The sequence below is a fragment of the Salvelinus namaycush genome, chromosome 1 (genome assembly GCF_016432855.1).
Source record: "Salvelinus namaycush isolate Seneca chromosome 1, SaNama_1.0, whole genome shotgun sequence".
Taxonomy (NCBI): domain Eukaryota; kingdom Metazoa; phylum Chordata; class Actinopteri; order Salmoniformes; family Salmonidae; genus Salvelinus; species Salvelinus namaycush.
The window spans coordinates 38581109-38606557 of NC_052307.1; the positions used below are offsets into that span (position 1 = coordinate 38581109).

The 25449-nt window shown below is 45.1% G+C and overlaps 1 protein-coding gene across 2 annotated transcripts in view; it reads left to right on the forward strand.

Moving 5' to 3' along the window:
- LOC120043745 (calmodulin-regulated spectrin-associated protein 1-B-like) overlaps positions 1 to 22207 on the forward strand; it is a 43709-nt gene extending 21502 nt beyond the window's left edge. The window contains exons 4-18 of one of the 2 annotated variants that reach the window (XM_038988311.1): positions 3350 to 3511; positions 3688 to 3768; positions 5788 to 5929; positions 6230 to 6369; positions 6617 to 6710; positions 7459 to 7636; positions 9810 to 9907; positions 10110 to 10224; positions 10358 to 12686; positions 16599 to 16735; positions 17544 to 17794; positions 18125 to 18227; positions 18377 to 18489; positions 18675 to 18793; positions 19778 to 22207. In XM_038988311.1, coding sequence (XP_038844239.1) covers positions 3350 to 3511; positions 3688 to 3768; positions 5788 to 5929; positions 6230 to 6369; positions 6617 to 6710; positions 7459 to 7636; positions 9810 to 9907; positions 10110 to 10224; positions 10358 to 12686; positions 16599 to 16735; positions 17544 to 17794; positions 18125 to 18227; positions 18377 to 18489; positions 18675 to 18793; positions 19778 to 20074 — 4359 coding nt within the window. In that variant the 3' untranslated portion in view covers positions 20075 to 22207. The remainder of the gene's footprint in view (positions 1 to 3349; positions 3512 to 3687; positions 3769 to 5787; positions 5930 to 6229; positions 6370 to 6616; positions 6711 to 7458; positions 7637 to 9809; positions 9908 to 10109; positions 10225 to 10357; positions 12687 to 16598; positions 16736 to 17543; positions 17795 to 18124; positions 18228 to 18376; positions 18490 to 18674; positions 18794 to 19777) is intronic. The other variant, XM_038988314.1, reaches the window with a different exon arrangement.
- Positions 22208 to 25449: the final 3242 nt, after the last annotated feature.

The window sequence follows — 25449 nt, forward strand, 5'->3', positions numbered from 1 at the left end:
GGTTATCCTTTTCTCGCAGCCGAGCAAACAGCCGGAGGATCTCTTCCCTAAGCTGCTTGCACATGGTGCATTTAGGGCAAACAAATCCCTATCCATTTTCCAGTTCCACCTTATCCTTCATCTTGTGATTGTCATTTCTGCTCAGACGTGGATAAAAACACTGGTTGGTTAGCGCTGCTAGCGTTAGCCTGCTCCTTTTTTGTGATGGCTTGCAGCTAATTAAGGACAGGCAAACTCCTAGAGGAAAGCCTCGTTCAGTCTTCCCCCCACCAGACACTGGGAGATGAATTAAACCTTTCAGCAGGACAACCTATAACACAAGGCCAAATCTATACTGGAGGTTCTTACCAAGAAGACAGTGAATTTTCCTGAGTGGCCGAGTTAGTTTTGACTTACATCTGCTTGAAAATCTATGGCAAGATATGGAAATGGTTCTCTAGCAATGATCAACAACCGATTTGACAGAGCTTGAAGAGTTTTGAAAATAATAAAAGGCAAATATTGTACAAACCAGTTGTGCAAAGCTCTTAGAGACTTTTCCAGCTAGACCCACAGCTGTAATCGCTGCGAAAGGTGATTCTAATATGTATTGGCTCAGGTGTGTGAATACTTACAGTGCGTTCAGAAAGTATTCAGACCCCTTGACTTTTTCCAGATTTTATTATGTTACAGACTTATTCTAAAGTTGATTAAATTTGTTTATTTTCCCCTCATCAATCTACACCCAATACCCCATAATAACAAAGCAAAAGCAGTTTTTTTGTGTGGAAATCTATTAAAAATAAAAATAAACATTCCTTATTTACTTAAGTATTCTCAGACCCTTTGTTATGACACTCGAAATTGAGCTCCGGTGCATGGTGTTTCCATTTACCATCCTTGAGATAGTTCTACAACTTGATTGGAGTCCACCTGTTACTTTCAATTGATTGTACATGATTTGGAAAGGCACAAACCTGTCTATATAAGGTCCCACAGTTGACAGTGCATGTCAAAGCAAAAACCAAGCCATGAGGTCGGAGGAATTGTCTGTAGAGCTCCGAGACAGGATTGTATCGAGGCACAGACCTGGGGAAGGGTACAAAAACATTTATTCCGCATTGAAGGTCCCAAAGAACACAGTGGCCTCCATCATTCTTAAATGGAAGAAGTTTGGATCCACCAAGACTCTTCCTAGAGCTGGCCGCCCGGCAAAACTGAGCAATCGGGGGAGAATGACCCAAGAATCCGATGGTCACTCTGACAGAGTTCCTCTGTGGAGATGGGAGAACCTTCCAGAAGGACAACCATCTCTGCAGCACTCCACCAATCAGGCCTTTATCGTAGAGTGGCCAGACGGAAGCCACTCCTCAGTAAAAGGCACATGACAGCCCGCTTGGAGTTTGCCAAAGGGACTCTGACCATGAGAAACATTATTCTCTGGTCTGATGAAACCAAGATTGAACTCTTTGGCCTGAAAGCCAAGCCTCATCACCTGGCCAATACCATCCCTATGGTGAAGCATGGTGACTAGTCAGGATCGAGGGAAAGATGAACAGAGCAAAGTACAGAGATCCTTGATGAAAACCTACACCAGAGCACTTAGGACCTCAGACAGGGGCTATGGTTTACATTCCAACAGGACAATGACCCCAAGCACACAGACAAGGTAACGCAGGCATGGCTTTGGGACAAGTCTCTGAATGTTCTTGAGTGGCCCAGCCAGAGCCTGAACATCTCTGGAGAGACTTGAAAATAGCTGCGCAGCGACGCTCCCCATCCAACCTGACAGAGCTTGAGAGGATCTGCAGAGAGGAATGGGAGGAACTCCCCAAATACAGGTGTGCCAAGCTTGTATCATACCCAAGAAGACTCGAGGCTGTAATCTCCGCCAAAGGTGCTTCAACAAAGTACTGAGTAAAGGGTCTGAATACTTACAGTACCAGTCAAAAGTTTGGACACCTACTCATTCCAGAGTTGTTTTTCTTTTTTACGTTGTAGAATAATAGTGAAGACATACAACCATTAAATAACACACTACTAAAGGACACCAATAAGAAGAAGCGCAATGGACATTAGACCGTTGGAAATCTGTGCTTTGGTCTGAGTCCAAATTTTAGATTTTTGGTTCGCAGAGTAGGTGAACGGATGATCTCCGCATGTAGGAGGTGTGGGGGTGTTTTGCTGGTGATGCTGTCAGTAATTCATTTAGAATTAAAGACACTTAACCAGCATGGCTACCACAGCATTCTGCAGCGATACACCATCACATCTTGTTTGTGCTTAGTGGGACAATCATTTGTTTTTCAACAGGACAATGACCCAACACACCTCCAGGCTGTGTAAGGGCTATTTGACCAAGAAGGAGAGTGATGGAGTGCTGCATCAGATGACCTGGCCTCCATAATCACCTGACCTCAACCCAATTGAGATGGTTTGGGATGAGTTGGACCGCAGAGTGAAGGAAAAGCAGCCAACAAGTGCTCAGCATATGTGGGAACTCCTTCAAGACTGTTGGAAATGCATTCCAGGTGGAGCTGGTTGATTTGAATGTTAAAAGTGTGCAAAGCTGTCATCAAGGCAAAGGGTGGCTACTTTGAAGAATCTCATATAAAATATATTTTGAAGTAACACGTTTTTGGTTACTACATGATTCCATATGTGTTATTTCATAGTTTTGATGTCTTCACTATTATTCCCCGGAATGAGTAGGTGTGTCTGAATTTTTGACTGGTACTGTATGTAAATGTGATATTTCAGTTTTATTTTTAATAAATTAGCAAACATTTCTAAACCTGTTTTTGCTTTGTGGTATTGTGTGTAGATTAAGGGGGGGGGACAGCTGTAACCGAACAAAATATGGAACAATTCAAGGGGTCTGAATGCTTTCCGATGGCACTATATGAACCACATTGACACATCCATCCCAAAGCGGGAGGTTAAAAAATCTGGAGCATGTCTTTAATTAGACTTATGTGGCCATGTCCCCACATACCCCTGATTTTGTTTTTCTGTGTCTCTGCCCCCTCCACCCACCCATCCCCATCACATGCCCATAATTTTTGCCGTGATGGACCTGTTCTTTGCCATCCCTGTGCCCACAGTCGATATCCCGATTTTGACGTGATTGTTCTGGCTCGTCCTGCCCCCACACAATGCCAACATACCCATGATTGATCAATACCCTACTGTTTTCTGAACTGACCTATCCCATGATTGATCAATAACATGGTGTTTTCGGAACTGACCTAGACCTATGTATCCCTCGCTCCCCCTCCATCTACCAGAGTTCCCACATGCCCCTACGATGACCTACCTTTACACAGTGTGTGTGTTTTCTGATCTAATCTGTGCCATCGTTTCCCTCCAGAGTGCCCACATGCCGATGGTTGATGCCCTGATGATGGCCTACACGGTGGAGATGATCAGCATAGAGAAGGTGGTGGCCTGCGTTAAACGCTTCTCCACCTTCAGCGCCTCCAAGGAGCTGCCCTTTGACCTGGAGGACGCCATGGTATTCTGGATCAACAAGGTATGGTGGGGAATACACAAACATGTATGTGCTACACACACACAATATTATAAGAGTGGAGGTGTCTGTCTGTGTGTGTTTTTAACATACATGTTCTTATTTTAGTTGTCTATCAGCAAGAGACATTCAGAAAATAGCACTTTAAGAACTAAGAGTGAATGTTGCTTTTGTTGCAGGTGAACCTGAAGATGAGGGAGATCACAGAGAGAGAGCTTAAAGTCAAGCATCACCCGCTGGAGTCTCCCAATCACCAGAAGGTGAGGCTGGAGCAGCACAGCGCTCTCATGGCACTGCCATAGATAGAAGACGAGGAAACTGAAGCGCTAGAGCCAAAACGGCCCCCCATGGAGCTTGCTGCTCTTGATGCATCATTAGTCTCTATACTGCAGTCTATACATCCAGGACACATTCCAAGAATAATTGCTGTTGTAAAACCAATTTATTTGTATTTTTGCAGGTTAGTCTCATCGACATATCTATTTTTCAAGAAAGACCTGGTCCAAGTCAACATAGCTCTTCATCTACTGCCATTTGGGCTTGAACCCTGATTGACCTCTGTTCTCTTAACCCTTAACCTGGAAGCAGATCCAATCCTGTCTGACCTTTGACCTTTCTGCTCCTATTCTTCCTATCTGTCTCCTCCTTCCTCCTCCACCCCCCTCCCCTCTCTCCTGCTACTTGGATAGTCTCCCTCCAAATGGTATTGGAAACTAGTACCTGTAAGTTGGCTGCTAATAGTCCCCCCTCTCCTCCCTTTTGCACGCATAGTTCTGTGTCTATGTGCACACGCACCACACCACCATGGCTCATCCAAGCCCTTTCTGTGCTGCTTGTAGCCATTGAGTCAACCAGCCAGTGGGAGAAGGCTGGTGTTTTTGGTTATTCAAATTTTTTTGTTGAGAATGTCACACCCTTGTCTAGTCCGGTGGTTTTGGGTATTTGGTGACAATGTTTATTTTGGGTGAACAATGTTTTTTGCCTTTCATTTCAAGCTGCTGCAAACTGTGGAGTCATAATGGCGTGTGGACAAGAGAGAAAGATGTGTGTGAGTGTGGGAAAACAGAAAATGTGGAAGTGTCTTGAGTGAGAGAGAGCCATGTATCCATCGCTCAGCCCTTGCTTTCCTTTGCTCATGTGCTGAGATATTGATGCCATTTCCACCTGTGCCCACAACCTTTACCATGCCCACCCCTCCTATGCTGTCTCTGTCTGCTGTACCCATGTGGTCTCTCCCTGGCCTCTCACGGTGTCTCTCTGCTCTGCCCGCGGTCTCCTTCTTCCACTCTGCTGTCTGTGCGACTCAGTCTGATTTTGTGCACGCCCTGGCCCCCTGCATGCTGGAGCCAGAGGAGCTGGAGCTCTCCACAGTGGTAGTACACCTGCAGTAGTCCTCCTTACTGTAGATGTCCCTGGCTCCCTAGAGAGCCCTAGAGATCTGGAACTTTCTAGTAATCTTTTTCTCTGACTTGTCACTAGTTAGGCCTACCCATGTGGAATTAGCTACTTCCCAATTAAAGATTGATGTGTTGTTTTATGGTAGTTACACTTGAATAATTAGCCTCCACCCCCCCACACCACCGTGAAGATTTGTATATTCAGATTGCAGGATGAGTTATTTTATTTGCTACTACTGTGGCCAAGTAGTGATTAGACTGGGAGGCCTATGGATTGGGGTCCATTTAGTATCTCTTATCACATATTCAGTCTGTAGTCCTTGTATTTGGTTGATGGTTGGAGTTTAGTTTGATTTAATCATTAAGTTAATGTGGTTCAGGCTGTTCAGCTAGTCCTGGCCAGTAGACTAGAGCATTGATGAATGCAATAGGCTAGCTCATTTTTTTTTATATTTTTTTTTTACACCACACAGTTAGCGAGCAGAAGTGGGCCAGTGATTCCCATGTGACCCTCTTCTGTATGCTAGTGGCCTGGTTTGACTGTGGGGACAGTGACACTGCATTCACAGAGAGGTTTGTGAGGGTTGGTGGCAGACCAACCATGGCTCCATGTCACTGGGGCTTATTCAGGGAGTGCCACTGAATGATTTCCGCTAGAAATGCATTGTCTAAACCGGACATGATTCTGTTTTATTCAATAGGGAACCGTGTCTGCCTTTGTCATTACATTCCTATCTACTCTTGTCATTATATTTCTATCTGCAACCTTATAAACATTGCCGTCCACTGAATAAGCCCTAGGCTGTATGGTAGGACTATAATAACTCAGAGGGGCTCAAGCCATGGAGATGGGCTGACTCTCTCCCTCCCCCTGGTGGTCAGGTGCGGTACCGCAGGGAGCACACGTCAGGGCGCCAGTTGCCCTTCTTCCCCCTGCTGGAGGACCTGATGAGGGATGTGTGTGATGGAGCCGCGCTCCTCACCGTGGTCCACTACTACTGCCCCAACCTCATGAAGCTTGACGGTAGGACATGGACGCCATCCCACTCAACAAACTTAGGCTAATCATTAGATATGTTGAATTACTTTGTTGGTCAGAGGAAGCCTATGCAATTTGTTTCCCTGTTTAGGCCTAGTTAGAAGGCCTTGATTGAACTAAGCAATCACGAATGTCTTTCATCTGATTATAATTGAAATAGACCATGGCAAACTAGTGTTGTTCTCTTAAGCTGAGTTGTGTAATCCTGTGCTCCTTCTATGTGATATCTCAGCAGCAGGTCTTTCAGCTCCATCCTGACCTTTTGACCTGTGTGTCTCCTATCAGATATATGCCTGAAGGAGGTGACCTCCATAGCTGACAGTCTGTATAACATCCAGCTGCTCAAGGAGTTTGCCAACGAGTATCTCAACAAGAGCTTTTACCTAACAATAGAAGATATGCTCTACTCTCCACTGGTGCTCAAGGTAAATATTCCATATATTAGCGTTTATGAGCTGTTGCATGTACCAAACTACTTCTGGGATTTGATACCATACTCACAACAGTACTCTGCTAGCCCACAAAATATTGATTGTTAGGGCGACAGTACTTAATCTCTCATGGGGAAAGGCAATGTCATTGGGCGAAGCTAAGCTAGCCAAGGATAGCTAGCTGCCAGGGCGTTAGGCTATATGTCTGTTGTCTAACATGGGCCCTATTCTCTCCCTGCAGCACAATGTGATGGTGTTCATTGCCGAGTTCTTCTGGTGGTTTGAGACGGTCAAGCCAGAGTTTGTCCAACCCAGGACTGAGGAGTTCAAAGATGGTGAGCATCATCTGCTCCTCACCTGGTTCAGTTGGTGATTGGGTGGGTGTGTCTGCTGTAACCAATAAGCTTGATCGTGCAAGGGAGCTACTTAGCTAGCAAGTTAGCAAACCAAATGCATAGCTGGAGCACTGAGCTTGAGATCATTTATTTGGCACATCTTAGATGGTGAACCTATATTTTTCATCAGTGGCGTAGCACACACCCCCTGAGCTTCAGGGGGCCCCAGATCCTATATATATATATTTGTTTTATTTATTTATTATGTTTTGACGATATTGAGAATCATACCATCGGTATTTCAAAATACCCCAGTATACGGTGTACCACCAAAGCCTAGTTGAGATATAGTGATGTACAGTGCATTATGTTTTATTTGTATGAGCAGGGAGGGTAGTGCCAACTGGGTGGATCAACTAAAGCTGTTGAACCTGTAAGACAAGGAAGAACAGTATTAATGGTTTCTTACTTATAGAAAATGATTTGGTTAAACTGAAGTGTCACTTGTCTTTTTTTATTTCTACTGTAATTCCCACAACTTTTCATTGCACATTTGTAGGTAATCTCCTTGCAATTTTCAATCGTCTGTTATGTATGTTGACTTGCTGATCTTAACAGGATACATTTAGACAGAACTTGACTGGGAATGAAAATAAGCAGCTGCAGTTCAATGAGACAATTTACATTCTCCACTCCTTACCCACCCACCTCTGTTTTGATTGATGCCTCTCCCCTCCTCTCACAACAGCCCGAGCCATGGCTCAGCCGAAGAGTGCCCGTCCCTCAGTGCCCATCTCCAACGCCACCAAGCGAAGCTTCCAGGTGACCCCTGGCATCACCGAGGCCTCTCTGTCTGTCTCTGCCCAGAGCAGCCCTGATGTCTCCAACAGGTACTTCCTGCACCCTGCTGAAGACCCTGACCCTCTGTAAGTCTCTCCTTCCTCTCTCTCCACCCTTCTCATTTCATATTTCACCAACCTGGGTTTCCCATATAGAGATCTTGGAAAATATTACATTGTTTCCTCTCACCTTTCACATGCATTTACTGGCCCTTCCAATTTTTGTCCTCACCTTCTCCTCCACTGTGTTTATTGATATTAGTTAATTTATGTTCCACAATCATTCCAGCCTTGAAGAAAATATATTGCGTGAACATTGTCTATCGTGTTTGTTGGTTGATCAGTGGGAGGGTAAAATATTAGGATTAATTGATGGGATTAACGGGACAGTAAGTCGGGATCAACACCGACCATAGTGTCAACTGACTGATGGGTTGTTTATCTGTGTGGAGGGTGGGTGGTTATGGGGTGTCTCTTCCTGATGTCTGTTTACTTTTAGTACTCACTTTCACTCATTCTTAAAGTCCCAGTGCTGTCAGATAAATACATTTCCTGTGTTTTATATATATTTCCACACTGACGTTGGAATAATACTGTGAAATTTATGATAATGTCATTTTAGTGTAAGAATTGTTTGAAAAGACAGCCTGAAATTTCAGCCTGTTTTGGTGGGATGGAGTTTTGGCCATCCATGGTGACATCACCATGCAGTAAATTAGTTGATAGACCAATAAGTGTTCCAAACCCCTCTGCTAATAACAGCTAATTTTAAGTTTTCACCTCCCCACTCAGACCACCCCCAGACAGTCCTAGCAAGACATCTTTTGACCATTTAAAAAAAAAACAATCACATTAAGGTACTTAATTGTTACCCAGAAATGATTTGATGTTGAGATGAAAACCGTTGCATTGGACCTTTTAAAAATGCGAGCAATAAGAGACGGCTAAACCGATAATGTTCTAGGGAATGTGGGTCAATCTGCTTTACCGAAGGTGTAAGAGGGGCTAATCCCTTCAACTGTCTGTGTACTTAAGACCTGAATGAATCACGTAAGACCTCAATGAATTCACATAGTCTAGGAAAGGATATACAGTGCCTTTGAAAAGTATTCAGACCCCTTGACTTTTTCCACATTTTGTTATATTACAGCCTTATTCTAAATTGAAGGGAATTTTTTAAAATCAGTCTACACACATTACCCCATAATGACAAAGCAAAAAAACAGGTTTATAAATGTTTGCAAATAATTACAAATAAAAAACTGAAATCACATTTACATAAGTATTCAGACCCTTTACTCAGTACTTTGTTGAAGCACCTTTGTCAGCGATTACAGCCTCGAGTATTCTTGGGTGTGACGCTACAAGCGTGGCACACCTGTATTTGGGGAGTTTCTCCCATTCCTCTCTGCAGATCCTCTCAAGCTCTGTCAGGTTGGATGGGGAGCATCACTGCATGCACAGATATTTTCAGGTCTCTCCAGAGATATTAGATCGGGTTCAAGTCCGGGCTCTGGCTGGGTCACTCAAGGACATTCAGAGACTTGTCCCAAAGCCACGCCTGCGTTGTCTTGGCTGTGTGCTTCGGGTCGTTGTCCAGTTGGAAGTTGAACCTTCACCCCAGTCTGAGGTCCCGAGCACTCTGGAGAAGGTTTCCATTAAGGATCTCTCTGTGCTTTGCCTCATTCATTGGCTTCCGTCTGGCCACTCTACCGTAAGTGCCTGATTGGTGGAGTGCTGCGGAGATGGTTGTCCTTCTGGAACTTTCTCCCATCTCCACAGAAGAACTCTGGAGCTCTGTCAGAGTGACCATCGGGTTCTTGGTCACCTCCCTGACCAAGGCCCTTCTCCCCCGATTGCTCAGTTTGGCCAGGCGGCCAGCTCTAAATCATGTCCAATCAGTTTAATTTACCACAGGTGGACTCCAATTACGTTCTCAAGGATGATCAATGGAAACAGGATGCACCTGAGCTCAATTTTGAGTCTCATAGCAAAGGGTCTGAATACTTAAGGAAATAAGGTATTTCTGTTTTCGATTTGTCATTATGGGGTATTGTGTGTAAATTCATGAGAAAAAATACATATTTAATCAATTTTAGAATAAGTCTGTAACAAAATGTGGAAAATGTCAAGAGCTCTAAATACTTTACGAATGCACTGTAATCCTGCAAAAATTTAATTTTAGCAGTACAGCAGCAGACAACATCCAAAGACTGACTAGGTAGGTAATCGAAATGGTTTGTTTGCGTGTGATTCACAGTACTAAAGGAGGTCCTGCTGCAGCCTTCAGCACCTCCCACCCACTCCTCCCTCTGAGGCAGCGACAACAGAAGCAGCAACAGGGAGAGGATGGATCAGGTGAGGGCACCACACGACACAACACCACTGTTACCATTTACCATAGAAGACTATCCAAAACCACCCATGGGCACATTTTAGAAATTACATTTATACTTTGGTTATACTGATGGTTTTCTCTAGTTGTGTAGCTTTTGTTGTAGTGGAATAATACTACAGCGCACATTTCAATATCAGATGGCTTTTCTATTGTGTCTTATAGGTAGCTGTATGGTCAGTGTTTTGTCTGTGTGTCTAGGAATTAGAAACCGCTCCAACTCCTTGGAGAACAGACAGCCACGAGGCTCAGTGCAGGCCTGGCCTGACAAGAGACAGAGGTATAGTATGACAATAACACCTTTCTTAATTAATAATACATATGTGTATCGGGGATCTCTGAGTTAATTTTGTTTAACTCCAGAAAACCTGATTTCTTTCTCCCCCCCCCCCCCCCCCCCCCCCCCTCTCCAGGCCAATGTCAACTCTCAACCCATACACGTTTGGTATCTCAGCCACCGACAGCGACGCTGATATAGCCTCTGGGGACAGTGTGAGTCTGGCCCGCTCCATCAGTAAAGACAGCCTGGCCTCTAACGTAGCCAACCTCACCCCCAAACACCAGGGTCTCACCCCCCAGGGCCACACCCTGATCGGACCCGCCCAGGTAGGCCGTGCTCCAGTCAGCCCTGCACCCCGCCGAGTCAACGGCCACGGCCTGCTGGGAAACGTCAACATGGAGGAGGAGCAGCTTGTGTCGGTGATGAGGACTGATGCGTCAACAGCTCTCCCCAGTCAGGGAGAGGTGATGCAGCCAACTGCTGGGGCCAGGCCCAAGGATAGCTTTTACTTAGAACCACTGATGCCTGCTGTGTTGAAATCGGCAAAAGAGAAGTCTGTATGCCTGAATAAGGAGGAGGAGAGTGGAGAGGTGGGCCGATCGTGGGGAGCGGGGTCTATCCGGAGAGTAGAGGGGGTGCCTGGACTCGCGGCGTCGGCCAGGAGGAAAATCCCCACCAGCCTAAATCGGACCTCTACTCCCACTTCTAGTGGGGAGTTTGCCGTGTCTACTGAAGCTTCAGTGGCTGGGCCACCCCAGGGACAAGGAGCCTGCAAAAACCTGGTCACCAGTAGTGTGGACCCCTCCTGCAGAGAGCCATCTGGGGGCTTCTACCTCCACTCTGACAGTGACAACCAGAATCTTGGTCAGGACCTGGAGCCAGACCTGGACGAGGCTGATGAGGAGGACCTGGATGAAGCTCTCACCACCAAGGACCCAACCAGGCCTCGGAAGGCCTTCGACGAGGAGGAAGAGTCAGCCAAGCTGCAGGAGGACCTGAAGGAGAAAGAGGACAAGGATAAAGGGGATGATGGTGGTAGTGGACGCTCCAGCCCTTGTCTCAGCACCCACTCCCAGGCCAGCAGCCTGGCCAGCGGCAGCGTACGCATGACCAGCTTCGCTGAACGCAAGGCCCAGCAGCGCTTTGGCAGCAACCATGACCTGCGACCCAGCGCATCCAGCTCCCAAAGGACCACCCCAGACGGCTCCGAGTGCAGCGGGCCCCTCTCTCTGCCCACCTCCTGGAGGCTGAAGAGGGACCAGAGCCCCTCCTCGCCCCAGGGGGGGCGGGGGGACGGTGGCACCAACTTGCTGGCATCTGAGCTGGTCCAGCTCCACATGCAACTGGAGGAGAAGAGGAAGGCCATCGAGCACCAGAAGAAGAAGATGGAGGTGCTGTCAGCCAGACATAGACAGAAGCTGGGCAAGGCTGCCTTTCTGCACATCGTCAAGAAGGGCAAGAGCGATACCCTGCCCCACCCGCTCAAACCAGACTACTACTCCAAAGAGGAGCTCAACGGGGACAAAGGGGGGAGCTCGAAAGATGACTCGTGCCTGGACGCACTGAGAGGGGCCAAAGAGACAGAGTCTGCCACCTCGCCAGTCCCAGATGCCTTAGAGACAGTGGAAAGGAAGTGCAGCGGTAGCCCCGGTCTGCTGCTGGACGAAGAACTGGACCTGAACGAATGTAACCGCTCCATTGAGATGCTGAATGACGCTATCGGCAGCATCCAGCAACAGATGATGCAGCTGTCCCTCCAGCAGGACCTGCTGATGAAACAGAATGTACAGTCCCCTCCCGGCCCCCCTCCTCCCAACGACAAGACCAGCGGCTCTGAACCAAAGGCCCAATCTGCCGCCCACTTTGTGGAGATGGGCAGCGGCGCACCAACCACAGGTACAGCACCAACCAGGAAACCCCCCAAGCTGACCTCGGCCAGAGGCCCAAGGTCCAAGCCGTCTGAGCTGAAGCTGTTCAAGGAGCACGGGCGGCAGGGCCTTACCTCCAGCAGGGCAATCACCCCCACACACAGCCTCGAGACCCTGCCCCACTTGAGGCAGTTCCCTGGGGGCAGGTCCCCCAGGGCAGACCCCCCTGACACCAGAACCTCTGTTGGAGGAGAGACAGTCGGTGTGCAGGACAAGCCTGGACGGAGCGCCACCTTTAGGCTCAACGATGAGGCTAACCTACGCACAGTGGCCCGTATCGACCCGGTAAATGTCACCCCAGAAGTGTCCTTTGAGTGCCTGTCCAGTACCTTGAGGGAGGGGGAGCTGAATTCCTCGGACGGCTCGGGGAAGGAGAACGTCCCCTTAGAGGTGTCATGGAGCAAAGCCCCCCTGATAGAGGTGGACCTGTCAGACCTGAAGGACCCAGAGGAGATGGAGGGAGACTGTGGTCAAAACAGCACCATGGATGGGGAAGACGGAGAACAGAAGTCTGGCCTGGGATTCTTCTTCAAGGTGTGTGTGTGTGTGTGTGGTTTTCTGTCAGAAAAATTTGCCGCTGGACAATGTGACTGGGAAGATTTTAATTTACCGGACATTTGAGAAATTTACCGGACATCCATATATATACGTTCAGATCTGAGAGAACGAAAACTCTTACTTTGCCAAATTATCCATATTTACGTGTCCTTAAAAACAGCCTATAACAAATTACAAAAACACTAGGCTTTTCTCTGTTTCGATGTGTATCAAATGCAAAATGCTATAGCCTATTGTTTTTTACTTTTTTTAAATAATGATTGTCCACAGATTTGAGCACTAAATGCATCAGGGCATTGCATGCGGCCTATAGGCTTAGCAGTCCACTGTATGATATTAATATTTAAAATATATAAAGGAAGAAAAGCTTAGGCCTAGTTCCAGAGAGATAGAGATATGCTGGCGGCATGCTACGACACCAACGTTAATTTCTTTATCCTTGTCAGATAGGCTACTGTGTCTGCTATAGAGATAGATGTACAGAAGGAGGCTAATTAGTTCATTTTTCTATCAGAATATTTTTTATAAAAATTAGCATTATATTGTTAGATTATAGGAGTAACTCTGGTAGGCCTAAAACATTCCTAACCTCAAGTTCAACTGTCGAACTCTGTTGGATTTCCGGTGCGCAATGCCTTCATATCATAGGCCTGCAGTAGCTAAAGCATAGCTTAATTTAGCCAATGAAAATGTCTCAACAGAATGAAACAAAACATGTTTGCATATTTAAAGAACTCGTTTAGATTAATACACCTACAACAATTAAGCAATAAGGCCCGAAGGTGTGTAGAATATGGCCAATATACCACAGTTTAGGGCTGTTCTTGCACGATGCAACATGGAGTGCCTGGACACAGCCCTATTGGCCATATATCACAAACCCCAGAGGTGCCTTAATGCTATTATAAACTGGTTACCAACGTAATTGGAGCAGTCAAAATAAATGTTTTGTCATACTGATGGTATATGGTTTGATATACCACAGCTTTCAGCCAATCAGCATTCGGGGCTCAATCCACCCAGTTAATAATAAGTGATGTACAATAATAATGATCAAACCAATGATTATACTTTCACCCAGGATGCAACTATTTTTACCCTGTAATGTTAAAACAAAATCGGACAACCCTATAGAAGAATAGTTTACATATTTACCTAGTCGGGTTGTTGTGTTCTATGCGAGATAAATATTATTCTCGAGGCGCTTTCAAGTTGAGAGCCATAGGGAGGGAAACATGTATTCTGATAAGCAGTCAATAAACAAAAATTATTAACGCAATCGCTGGAAAATGCATGTTTGTTTATATATTTGTTTTATTGTTATACATTTTTTCTTTGTAATTTTCCCCCATTTTTCTCCCCAATTTCGGGATATCCAATTGCTAGTTACGATCTTGTCTCATCGCTGCAACTCGGGAGAGGTGAAGGTCGAGACATGCGTCCTTCGAAACATGATCTGCCAATCCACGCTGCTTCTTAACACACTGCTCGCTTAACCCGGAAGCCAGCCGTACCAATTTTTACGGAGGAAACACTGTTTGACTGAACCCAGCTTGCAGGCATTAGAGGTTGCAGGCGGAGTCGCTAGAGCGCAGTGAGCCAAGGAAAGCCTCCCCTAACCTGGATGGCGCTGGGCCAATTGTGCACCTCCCTATGGGGCTCCGTATAGGGATCAAACCCCTGGCTGTAGTTGCGCCTCAGCAATGCGATGCAGTGCCTTAGACTGCTCCGCCGCTCGGGAGGCCCACAGCAAATGTATTTTGAAAACAGTTTTGGCCTTTGTTAAGAGAGGGGGATCCCAATTTTTCCATTGCTACCACGTTTATTTCTCTACTTCAATTGTGCGAGTTGCATCGTTTTACAAATGCAATTACAACCGGAGTTTCAAGCATGATTTAGGCGCAGCTGCGCAACACAGAGCTCAATGGGGCAATGGTGTATTAAAAGGGCGATGGCATACTTTCATTATAGAAACTTTTTTTTATTTGATCAAATGAATAATTATTTATAATAAAATAATTATTAACAATCAGGATGTTGTGTCTAATGGGGTAAATGTAAATGGACAAATCCCAGGATTCAGCCTATGCAAATTGTATAGCCACTATGTTGCATCAGTTGGGCTACAGGCAATGAATGCCTTTTGCTAATAGCGCATCTAAGAATATAGACCATTCATAGGTTATTATTTAATTTAACCTTTATTTAACTAGGCAAGTCAGTTAAGAACAAATTCTTATTTACTGTGACAGCCTAGGAACAGTGGGTTAACTGCCTTTTTCAGGGGCAGAACGACAGATTTTTATTTTGTCAGCTCTGGGATTTGATCCAGCAAGCTTTTGGTTACTTGCCCAACGCTCTAACCATTAGGCTACCTGCCGTTATATACATGGTCCAATATGTAAAAATCATTTTAAATGCCCAATGCAGCTGTTTTATCTCAATATCAAATAATTTCTGGGTAACAATTTAAGTACCTTGTAATAGTTTTCCATTAAAATTGACAAAAAAATATTTTACAGTGCTCGTTTCATCAGCTGTTGTACAATATGATACAAATCACAGGAAAAAATGTATTTTGACTGCACTGGACCTTTTTAAAATACTTTTTACCGATATGTTATTGGGCACATTGCTGGTGGTGGAAATGATATTTTAGATGGTGTCAGCGTAATTTTATTTAAATACATTTTGGAGTAGAATGTCTTTTTTTAAGTCACCAGAACTGAGCTTCTCAGTTCTACATAAAAATTATCTCTGGGAGGACCCAGGACCACCTAAGCAAGGGAACTGGAATTGACAAACTTGCTGTTTTTAAAAACTGTCCTCTTTCCCTAAAGGCATGATGGTCATGCCTTTCCTACATGAAAGGGGAGGTTAACAATTGATCTGAGAATGACTTACGTTTCAGTCATGGGATTTTTTAGTTGTTGCTTTAATCCTTGTAAATATGAAAATTAAGGAAAGTTCCAAAATTGCATTCTACCTGAAGAGCAATTTGCACACAGTAGCCTGCATTTGGCTGCGCTAACGTTCTTCTCATCTTTGTCCACTACAATATAGGCATTTTCACTGAAGGCCAAAAAATGTTCCTTCAGCTTTCATTTTACTTCAATGAAAAAGGCCTCGATCTTCGCAATAACAGTAGCCTAGGCCAGGGGTAGGCAACTGGATTCAGCCGCGGACCGATTAAAAAAAATATATATATATATATATATATATACTTTTTTTTTTTGTCCGAGTGGATGGTCCGGGGGCAATTATAATAATCTGTAAACTGCAAATAGACCATAACTAAGCCTAAAAATAGATTGTATTTGACAATACAATAATTTCATATCTTGAATTACATAGAGACATGATCACATACAGTATGGCTCTTGGGAGCAGATTTCCCCCTTTTTTTTTTTTGCTAAATTATTGTGGGCCAAGGCTCCTCTCACTAGTTCTTTCTCTCAGCAGCAGGCGCACGTAAGGCAGCGCGCAAGGAGTGCGGGAATGGTGCTGTAGCACGAAATCACGGTGTATGATAGGTAGCCTAATTGGGGGATTGTTTTTCTCCCGGCTACAATTTAATAAAAAAATGTATTGGCCAAAAGCCTTCAATTACCGGCTAACTGTGTGTGTGTGTGTCATAAAGTGGACAAGATATAGGGCCTATTCTCCTCATCTTTTGGGTGGTCGAATGTCTAGGACAGGGAAAGGTATTACATCATTTTTATAGTACAACATTTTCCGGGAAGGAATAATATAAAATTCTACATTTACTGAATAAATAAAGCAAGAGACGAGGGAGGAGACACAGGCAATTGTTTGTGGCATAAATCAAGTTGTATTGAATGTAATTGAGTAAAATACTACTAGTAAGTGTGTTGTATTGTGCTACAGGATGAACAGAAGGCGGAGGATGAGCTGGCTAAGAAGAGGGCAGCGTTTCTCGTAAGGCAGCAGAAGAAGGCTGAGGATGCCCGGTTACGCAAACTACAGCTGGAGGCAGAGACTGAACAGAAGCGGGAAGAGTCCAGGTAACAAACATGACGTCTTTACAACCAAATCAAAACTGTGTCTGCTAGATAAGTCATAATGCTCAGGTAAGATAAGACTGTCTAAGCACTAGCTTAAAAACCACCAAAACCCTCCCACAATAGCGTGTGTTACCGGTATAGTCACAAGTTTTGCACACCTGTGTATTTGCTCTTTACACCTCAAATGTAGTGCGTACGTTCCAGTACATCACTGGGGCCAAGCTTTCTGCCATCCAGGACCTATATACTAGGTAGTGTCAGAGGAAGGCCCCAAAAATTGTCAGACTCCAGTCACCCAAGTCATAGACTGTTCTCTCTGCTACCGCAAGGCAAGCGGTACCGGAGCACCAAGTCTAGGTCCAAAAGGTTCCTTAACAGCTTCTACCCCCAAGCCATAAGACTGCTGAACAATTAATCAAATAGCCAACTGGACTATTTACGTTGACCACCTACCTACATGTACAAATTACCTCGACTAACCTATACCCCTGCACATTGACTCGGTACCGATACCCCGTGTATATAGCCTCGTTATTGTTTATTGTTATTATTATTATTATTTTTTACTTTAGTTTATTTCGTAAATATTTTCTTAACTATTTCTTGAACTGCTTTGTTGGTTAAGGGCTTTTAAGTAAGCATTTCACGGTAAGGTCTACACCTGTTGTATTCGGCGCATGTGAAAAATAACATTTGATTTGAAATGTTCATTCATAGAAAAACACAGAAAACGTCCCTCCGTCCTCTTCCGTGTTAAGTCTATTCAAATGCTGCAGTTGTTGAGCCTGTGGTCTGTCTCTCCCCCTAGGCGGAAGGCGGAGGAGGACCGGATGAGGAAGGAGGAGGAGAAGGCCCGTAGGGAGCTGATCAAGGAGCAGTACCTGAGGAGGAAGCAGCAGGAGCTGATGGAGGAGCAGGGCCTTGGCAGCCCAGCCAAGCCCAAGACCCCCAAGACCAAGCCTAAGAAACCCAGTCACCAGACTCACAGACCCAAGTCTGCGTTCAGCAGAGAGGAGTCGTCCAGCGACACCTTCTCTTCCAAGTGCTCTTCTTCTACACGTAAAAACCACCACACTTTTGTTCATCTTACTAGGCCAGGGGTTAATAACTCCTGTCCCAGAGGGCTACAGTGTGTGCAGACTTTTGTTCCAGTCCTGCACTAATACATCTCATTCAGCTGCGCTGGGGGGGGGGGGGGACCTGTTAACACTGTGGTTCTCTGGAACCAGGGTTGGTTGACATCCTTGGTCCAGGTCAGTTTCATGTCTCCCAATTCCGTTTGAGAAAATATTTCAGATTTTGCGGCCATGCATTTCTGTGTGAGGATAGGAGTGTAATAGGACGAGTTAGCTATACTAAGATGGAATCCTATATTTTGGTTCTCGGTAGCTGACAACCTGAGCAGTGCCCAGTCAGGCTCCAGTCTGTCCCTGGCCTCCGCTGCCACCACTGAGGCAGACAGCGTTAACTCTGGAGGAGCAGGATCCCAACGGTAAGTGGCCCCAAAATATGTAGGTGGGTGCTTGTGTAAGAATTTTGGTTTGGGTGTAATTGATGTCAGTGTTTTCTATCTCTTGTGTGCCATTTTTAAACCTATTCCTTTTTTGATCATCATCTGTGTGCTCTGCTGTCCGTTGCCAGTGGTGAGTCTGAGTCTTTCCCAGGCCTGAGTCGGAACGCCAGTCGAAACACGGAGAGAGACTGGGACAACGGCTCCACTGCATCTTCAATCAACTCCATGGCAGAATACACTGGTCAGTACACATGAAAGTCAGTCTCTTGTCACACTGGGGAAAGAGTCTTTCCCATAATGTTCCAATAATATTCCCATAACACCCAGACAATGTTCCCATAAAAATCATTGCTCTGCTCACGTTCTCCTCGTCTCTATTAATGTTAGCATTTAATGCTAAGACTTGTCGGTCCACTGTGTCCTCAGGTCCCAAGCTGTTCAAGGAGCCCAGTTCCAAGTCCAACAAGCCCATCATCTTCAACGCGATCTCTCACTGCTGCCTGGCTGGCAAGGTCAATGAACCCCAGAAGAACACCCTGCTGGAGGTAACGCTTTACCTAACTGTGAAATGCTATTGACGTGCGCTCCCGATCAAATGGTCATGCAGCAAATCATCTCACTGTTGTGACTTTTGGCTAATATGGATATTCAAGATAATTTACTGATTTAATTACTGGAATAGTTGATCTAATTTAATTAATTTGGTTATCCTATCCAAATTAATCCGGGGGCACCATTTAAGGGTTTTGATAGAAAGACCCCTTGAATTAACACTATCAGTAGTTATTAACCGTTATACCATTTAATCCTATATCAACAGTAGTCATAATCAACAGTCAATTTACTATATTTTCATTCTGAAGAAATGAAGAAAAACTATCTATTGGATGAAGTACATACAGTAGTCCCCCCCCCCAACACACAAAAAAACAGGCCATTCAGTCGTAAAGGGAGAGCAGTTTATTTTTCTTATAATAGCCTTTAAAGGGGCGCCATCTAATACAGAACTAACTTTTGACCTGGAATGTGGTACTTAAGGATCTTTGTTCTCCGTCACCAACTCCGCCCCCCTTTGTGGGCTCTTCGTCACAACATAGTCAAATTGGGATGTAGGGATGTGAACCACGAAACCCAAGAGTTTAGTTCTTCTGTCCTATTTATCAGTAATTTAGTCCAGCCAAACCCCATGCTGTGTAAATGAGCACAGTAACATGTAGGTCACATTTAGTGGGACAGAATGAGCTGCTCAGCTCAATATTATCCAGCTGTAGCACAGCATGTTCTTGTACTAAACACACACTGATGTCCTGTTTTTAAAGTACTCTTGAGTTTTCCTGACTAAAACTTAAGTCTAGAGTTTTTGCGGGTCAATCAGGTGGTCAGGAAGGGAAAACTCCCGACCCTTCCCAGGAGGACATCCAGACATCACTGTACCTGGGGGTATCAAATTGCTTAAAATGTGAGACTGCTTCTCAAGATATTTGTCAGCCATACATACTAACAATCCCCCCCCCCCCATCTCATCCCAGGAGCTGGAGAAGGTTGAGGCCCACCACCTGATGATCCTGTTCAGGGACGGGGGCTGCCAGTTCCGGGGAGTCTACTCCTTCTTCCCAGACACGGAGGAGATCCTCAAGCTGACTGGCACGGGCCCCAAGAGCATCAGCAAGAAGATGATTGACAAGCTCTACAAGTACAGCTCGGACCGCAAGCAGTTCACCGTCATCCCCGCCAAGACTGTGTCGGTCAGCATAGACGCCATCACCATCCACAACCACCTGTGGCAGGCCAAGAGAACCACTGTGCCAAAGAAGAGCGGGAAATAATCTGTGGAGGCCCTTGGAACTCTGGGGTTCCATTCCACTCCATGGTTGTCCTAGGTTCCATTCCACCCTGCTCTCCTGGATGAACTGCATTGATGTCCACAGCCAATAAACTCCCTCTATCAAGCTGAAGGAGAGGCCACGTGTTTGGACAGACACGTGGCCCCTTCAGTTCACACTAATGTGGGGGCATGGATGGATGTATGCATCTGTGCTGGTGGCCTGCGAGTGGGATTGTCATCTGCATGAACCAATATGGAGGGTCCTCTTTGTCTGGATCTCAATGTATTCTGTTCAGGGTGTCCATCGATCAATTCATTCGGTTCTGTTTTTCTAAAGACTCTTAAGAGAAGCATGTGGCATTTTTTTTTCTTTCATGTGGTGGATTTCTTTTTACTTGAAGTATTTATTGGTTTGGCACTGAATGGTTGAGCTCAGCTGCAGCGTACATACAGTAGTCCACACAACACTACCCCCCCCCCCCCCCTCGCTCTTATTGGACTGGTTATGACCCTACGAACACCACTCTCGCTCTTGTTGGAGGGGGTGGGTTGTTCAAAATTTCTCTACTGCAAAATATGACCTGAAAGGACCTTATGTCCCTTCAGGACTTAAAGGACCGTTCTGCTGCAACAAAACAATCTGCAGTCGAACACACTAGAACTCATCTACCAGACGAGCATCGCCAACCTTGCCTCTCCAGTTATCTTTCTGTCCAATGTGCTGCTTTGATCTCCTGTTTGTTACCTGGGCTCCTCCCAGACCATCTGCTGGCCTTCTTCATGCGTCATAGTGGTACTGTCAACTGTCTATTTATTCAAACGTCAACCGCTTTTAAATGCATATCAGCCTGTTGTAGCACTGTCTATCTGGTGTGTAGAATTATGATGGTCGTTTTTAAACTACTCGTCTACTCGCCTTTTAACCCCCTCAAACGAGGGTGTGAAGACGATGAATAATAGGCTTTGGTACTGTCGAAAAATGTCACAACGCTTTTTTTTTTTTTTTTTTTGTTATTTTTTTTTATATTGAGCAGTGTGGTTGGTTATACAGCAATTGAGCTGATGATATGTGTTTTTCATCATAACATACATGAATCTGTCTGACATACGTTAGCTAGTTAGAGCTAGTCGTGTTTCTCTTCACTGGGCACTACTATGTCCTGTATAAAGGTGCACTCCACTCATGATCACGTTTCAAAGGCTTTTATCATGCAATGTACCCCCCTCCCTTCTATCCCATGAGTGATCGGCTACCCACCAGGGGTGTGGGGTCCATTCCATTTCAATTCAGGAAGTAAACTATCATTTCAAGTCCATTGGAATTAAAATGTTGGCTTAGTTCCTAAATGAACTGATTTGACCCCAACCCTGCTACCCACCCAGCTTTCTCCCCTCCCCTTCTGCATCCCTTTCCCCAGAGAGCTGGATGCTCTTGTTCTGAAGAGTGTGTGCGCCCTGCTGTAACCGGTTTGAATGACATTATTTCATATATTCATAATGGGTTACTCTGTGGGACTGTGGTCTATTTATTTACCTACCAACCAACATTAAAGAACATTCCTGAAAGGTGTCAACAAACACTGCCACAATTTTCCATTTTTCTCTGTCCAAGTGCTTATTATTAGATACCATATGTTGGCCTCAAGAACAACTAATAAGTGTTGCACGTGCACTTTACTTACTGAGTATAAAAAAAAGTGGAATTCAACTTTAAACGGACATTTGAAACATATTGCAAACAAACAGAACATGGTCTAGTTTTTTAAAACTGAACTCCTGTACACTCCCAACAGAGAAACACTACCCTTCCCGAACTTAAACAAAACACTAAGATTTAACACTGAGCAGTCGATTTTAAGAAGTCCTCGTTTCTTCACTACTACGGCTGTCTCCAAAAATACGTAGAATACCTGATTTATAATTTGGTTTATTTTTTTAATATATCTTTTCAATGTTAGTGTTTTTATGTTTACTAAAAGATTGTATAGGCATTGATGACCATTTGTTGTTACTGTATGCAATTTCCATCCCTGTTCATTTTACTATTTCTTTCAGATCATACCATCTATTTATTTTAAACGGACGCACTGAAACTGAATAAAATTTTCAAGTTAATAAAACACATTTTCATCTTTTTTGTTCACATTGTTTGTTGAATACATTTGACTTAAAATACATGTTTCAGCCTACATCACCAACAGTTCAATTTATAGTTTGGCATTCATGTGCATGTTCACGACTATTCAGACGCCTACAATACACATTTGCAGTATATTTTTGCATGCCCTGTTTTCACTCCCACACCAGTTACCTAGGGATTATTGATGGCATCTTTCACTTAAATTGAATATCATGTAGATCTAAAGTTTTTTTTTTTTTCACCGGTGCTGGGCCAAACATACTAGTGAAGTTAAACCCAGATCACAAGTAACCTACAAGGGTGTTCGTGAGATGTGCTGCTATCCCCCAAGCCTCCCTGGTGTTAACTGTCTCCCCCTCCACCACCCAACTGGAACAGCGGTGCCCGGCATGCTTCGATGGCAGCAGGACTCATAACCATGGTAAACACCTACAGACATACATAGGCTTGCCATGGCAACGGACAGTTTATTCTCTGCAGGTGGCTCAGTGTCAGGTATTCCGTCACAAGATAATCTGTGACTTGCAGGTCCCATCTGAGAGACTAGTTCTAACTCAGTTTTCTTCAGACACAGAACAATCACAGAAGCAAACCAGATGCCTGGCATTTGAGGCCACATTGAATTCATCATGAACGGTGAGTTCTTATTCCTCGTTTGGATGGTTGTCACAGCCATGTATTTGTATTGGAGGTAAGCTATGAGCTGAGGTTCACTTACTGTTACATATCCCACAGTGTCTGCTGCTGGCCTTTCTGTGTTGATGCTGTGTGGGTTTCTGGTCTCGGTGCGCTCCAACCGTTGTACTCCGGAGGCACAGATTTACATCTGTCAAGAGATCCCACAAAGTAAGTCCTTTAGAAACAAAGATATTTGATCACAAAACTAAACATTAACATGGATCTTTAGGCTGTCTTCTATGCCATTTATACTGTATATTTGGGTCAATCTATTCTCTACTTTATGATCAACATTCTATGGAATACCTATGAACAAGACTTAACGCCACTACACACTTTTCTTTTTATTACCTCAGGTTACCCTGCTGGCCTGGCCTCTCTGGTGCTCTTAGTAAGTAATGTTGGAACAATCAACAGTACTGTGTTCAGTAGTGTCAACCTGGCCTCAGTCACCCGCCTCACCATCAACAACGCTGGTATCACCGACATCGCATCCACAGCTCTTGGTTTCTTCCACATCCTCAAAACCCTCAGCCTGGACCTCAACAACATCTCCCAGCTCAACCCAACCTGGTTCCATGAACCAGCCACCCTCCAAAACCTCACCCTAATTCAGAACCATATTGAGTTTGTAGAGGACTCCATGCTTAGTGGGTTAACTGGTCTAATTAGCCTAAACCTGACCAGGAATATGATCCAGAGCATTGCTCCTGGTAGTTTTACCACCCAGACCCATCTGGCCAGTTTGGACCTGTCTGGTAATAGGATCGTAACCATCAGTCCTGGTAATGTAGCATGATGTACTACATTACCCATAATGCACTGTGTATGATATCCTGTTTTATCTTAGTAAAGAAGTTCCTGAAGCTAACAATGGTGTACTGTCTCATCAATACAGGTAGTTTCAGTGGACTCACTGGCCTAACTAGTCTAAACTTGGCCAGGAATAGGATCAAGACCATCAGTCCTGGCTGTTTTAGCGCCCTGACCAGTCTGGTCTACTTGGATCTGTCTGGTAACAGGCTGACCAGGGTTAACCCCCAGGACCTGCTCCCACTCTCCCCCTCCACACAGATCAGGCTGGATGGCAACCCCTGGGACTGCTCCTGTGGAGTGGAGGACTTTGTCATCTTCCTCAGAGGTAGTGTTTTCTAGTCATTTGTGGGTAGGGGTTATGGTGGGGTATAAGTACTGCAATGCTGTGAAGTGATCATATTTAGTATATTTTTATTGCAAAAAGCTTCTTTAATTCAGTTTTTTTTTAATCTACAATTTTCATAGCATTTGTAATGAGTGAAACAAATTAATTGGGCTTGAGCCACCCACACAATGGCTACCACACACAACCCACACACATTATGTTCTAGATGTCACTATTGTGTGTCCAGGTCTGCAGAATGCCTCTCTGCTGGAGAGGGAGATGGAAGTGACGTGTGCCAGCCCTTCAGCCCTGAGAGACCAGCCTGTGTGGAACGTGTCCAAGTGTTTGATACCTAACCCACAGCCCCAGGAGGACACCCACATACGGCCCCCAGCCATGTCCATCACTGTCTCCACACTCATAGCAGTGATAGGTAGGTTCTGGTGCAATGCTGTACAGTGTACACAAATAAATAAAATAGAACACAATAGTATTGCCTATACATATCTATAGTACAGTATGTTAAGACTGGTTTTCTCATAACGAACAATTTACACTTATGCTATCAGGCAAAATATGTATCGTGGTCCATTCTGCATATAACACAACAGAATAAAGTGTGAACATAGTCTTCACTAACTCTAGCGTTTCTTGTCTTCCAGTGGTGCTGTGTATCCTGATCTGTGTGGTCTGTGCCCTGGCTGTAGTCTGGAGGAGGAAACGTGAGACCAAACAGGTGATGCCCAGTCTGGCGACAAAAGAGGAGGAGGAAGCTGCAGAGCAGCCAGACAATTCCACCACCACCCTCCACAGACAGGTGGCTTCTTCGTCTGACTGGGATCCAGAGCTTGCTGCAAGGACTTACAGATCTGGAGTCAGAGCCAAGTCTGCTGATGCTGTCCTCTCCACGTCCCAGTTCTGTAGAGCAGAGAGAGAAGCACACAGGGTGGTGGTGGAGACTGAGAGAGAACTATACAGGACGGAAAGTGTGAGAGAGCGCCCGTTAAAAGAGACGAGGAACTCCGAGGAAGAGAACAGCAAAGAGCCAGGAGATAATGAGTCCCAGGGGGTAGATAGAAACCTGACAGGAAAAGATGATATTAAGGGTGAAGTGAGTTGGGAAAATGACAGAGGTGAGAGAGATGATGATGGAACTGTGAATCTGCAAGATGGCGGCCAAAACATAATCTGTGTATCCCAGGATTCGGAGGCCATACCGTACCTGACCATCGGTGCTGACCCGGCCGAACCAAACCTTGAACGCCACAAAGGTCCAAGTCTACAGAAAGTCATGACAAGGATTTCCACTTGGCCCGCTACCTCAGCTCAGTGGCAGACCCACTTCACCATACAGAGAGAGGGGCTCTGTGTCTTCCCTAAGAATGACCCTGGTCAAGAGGTCGAAGGTGAAACAAAG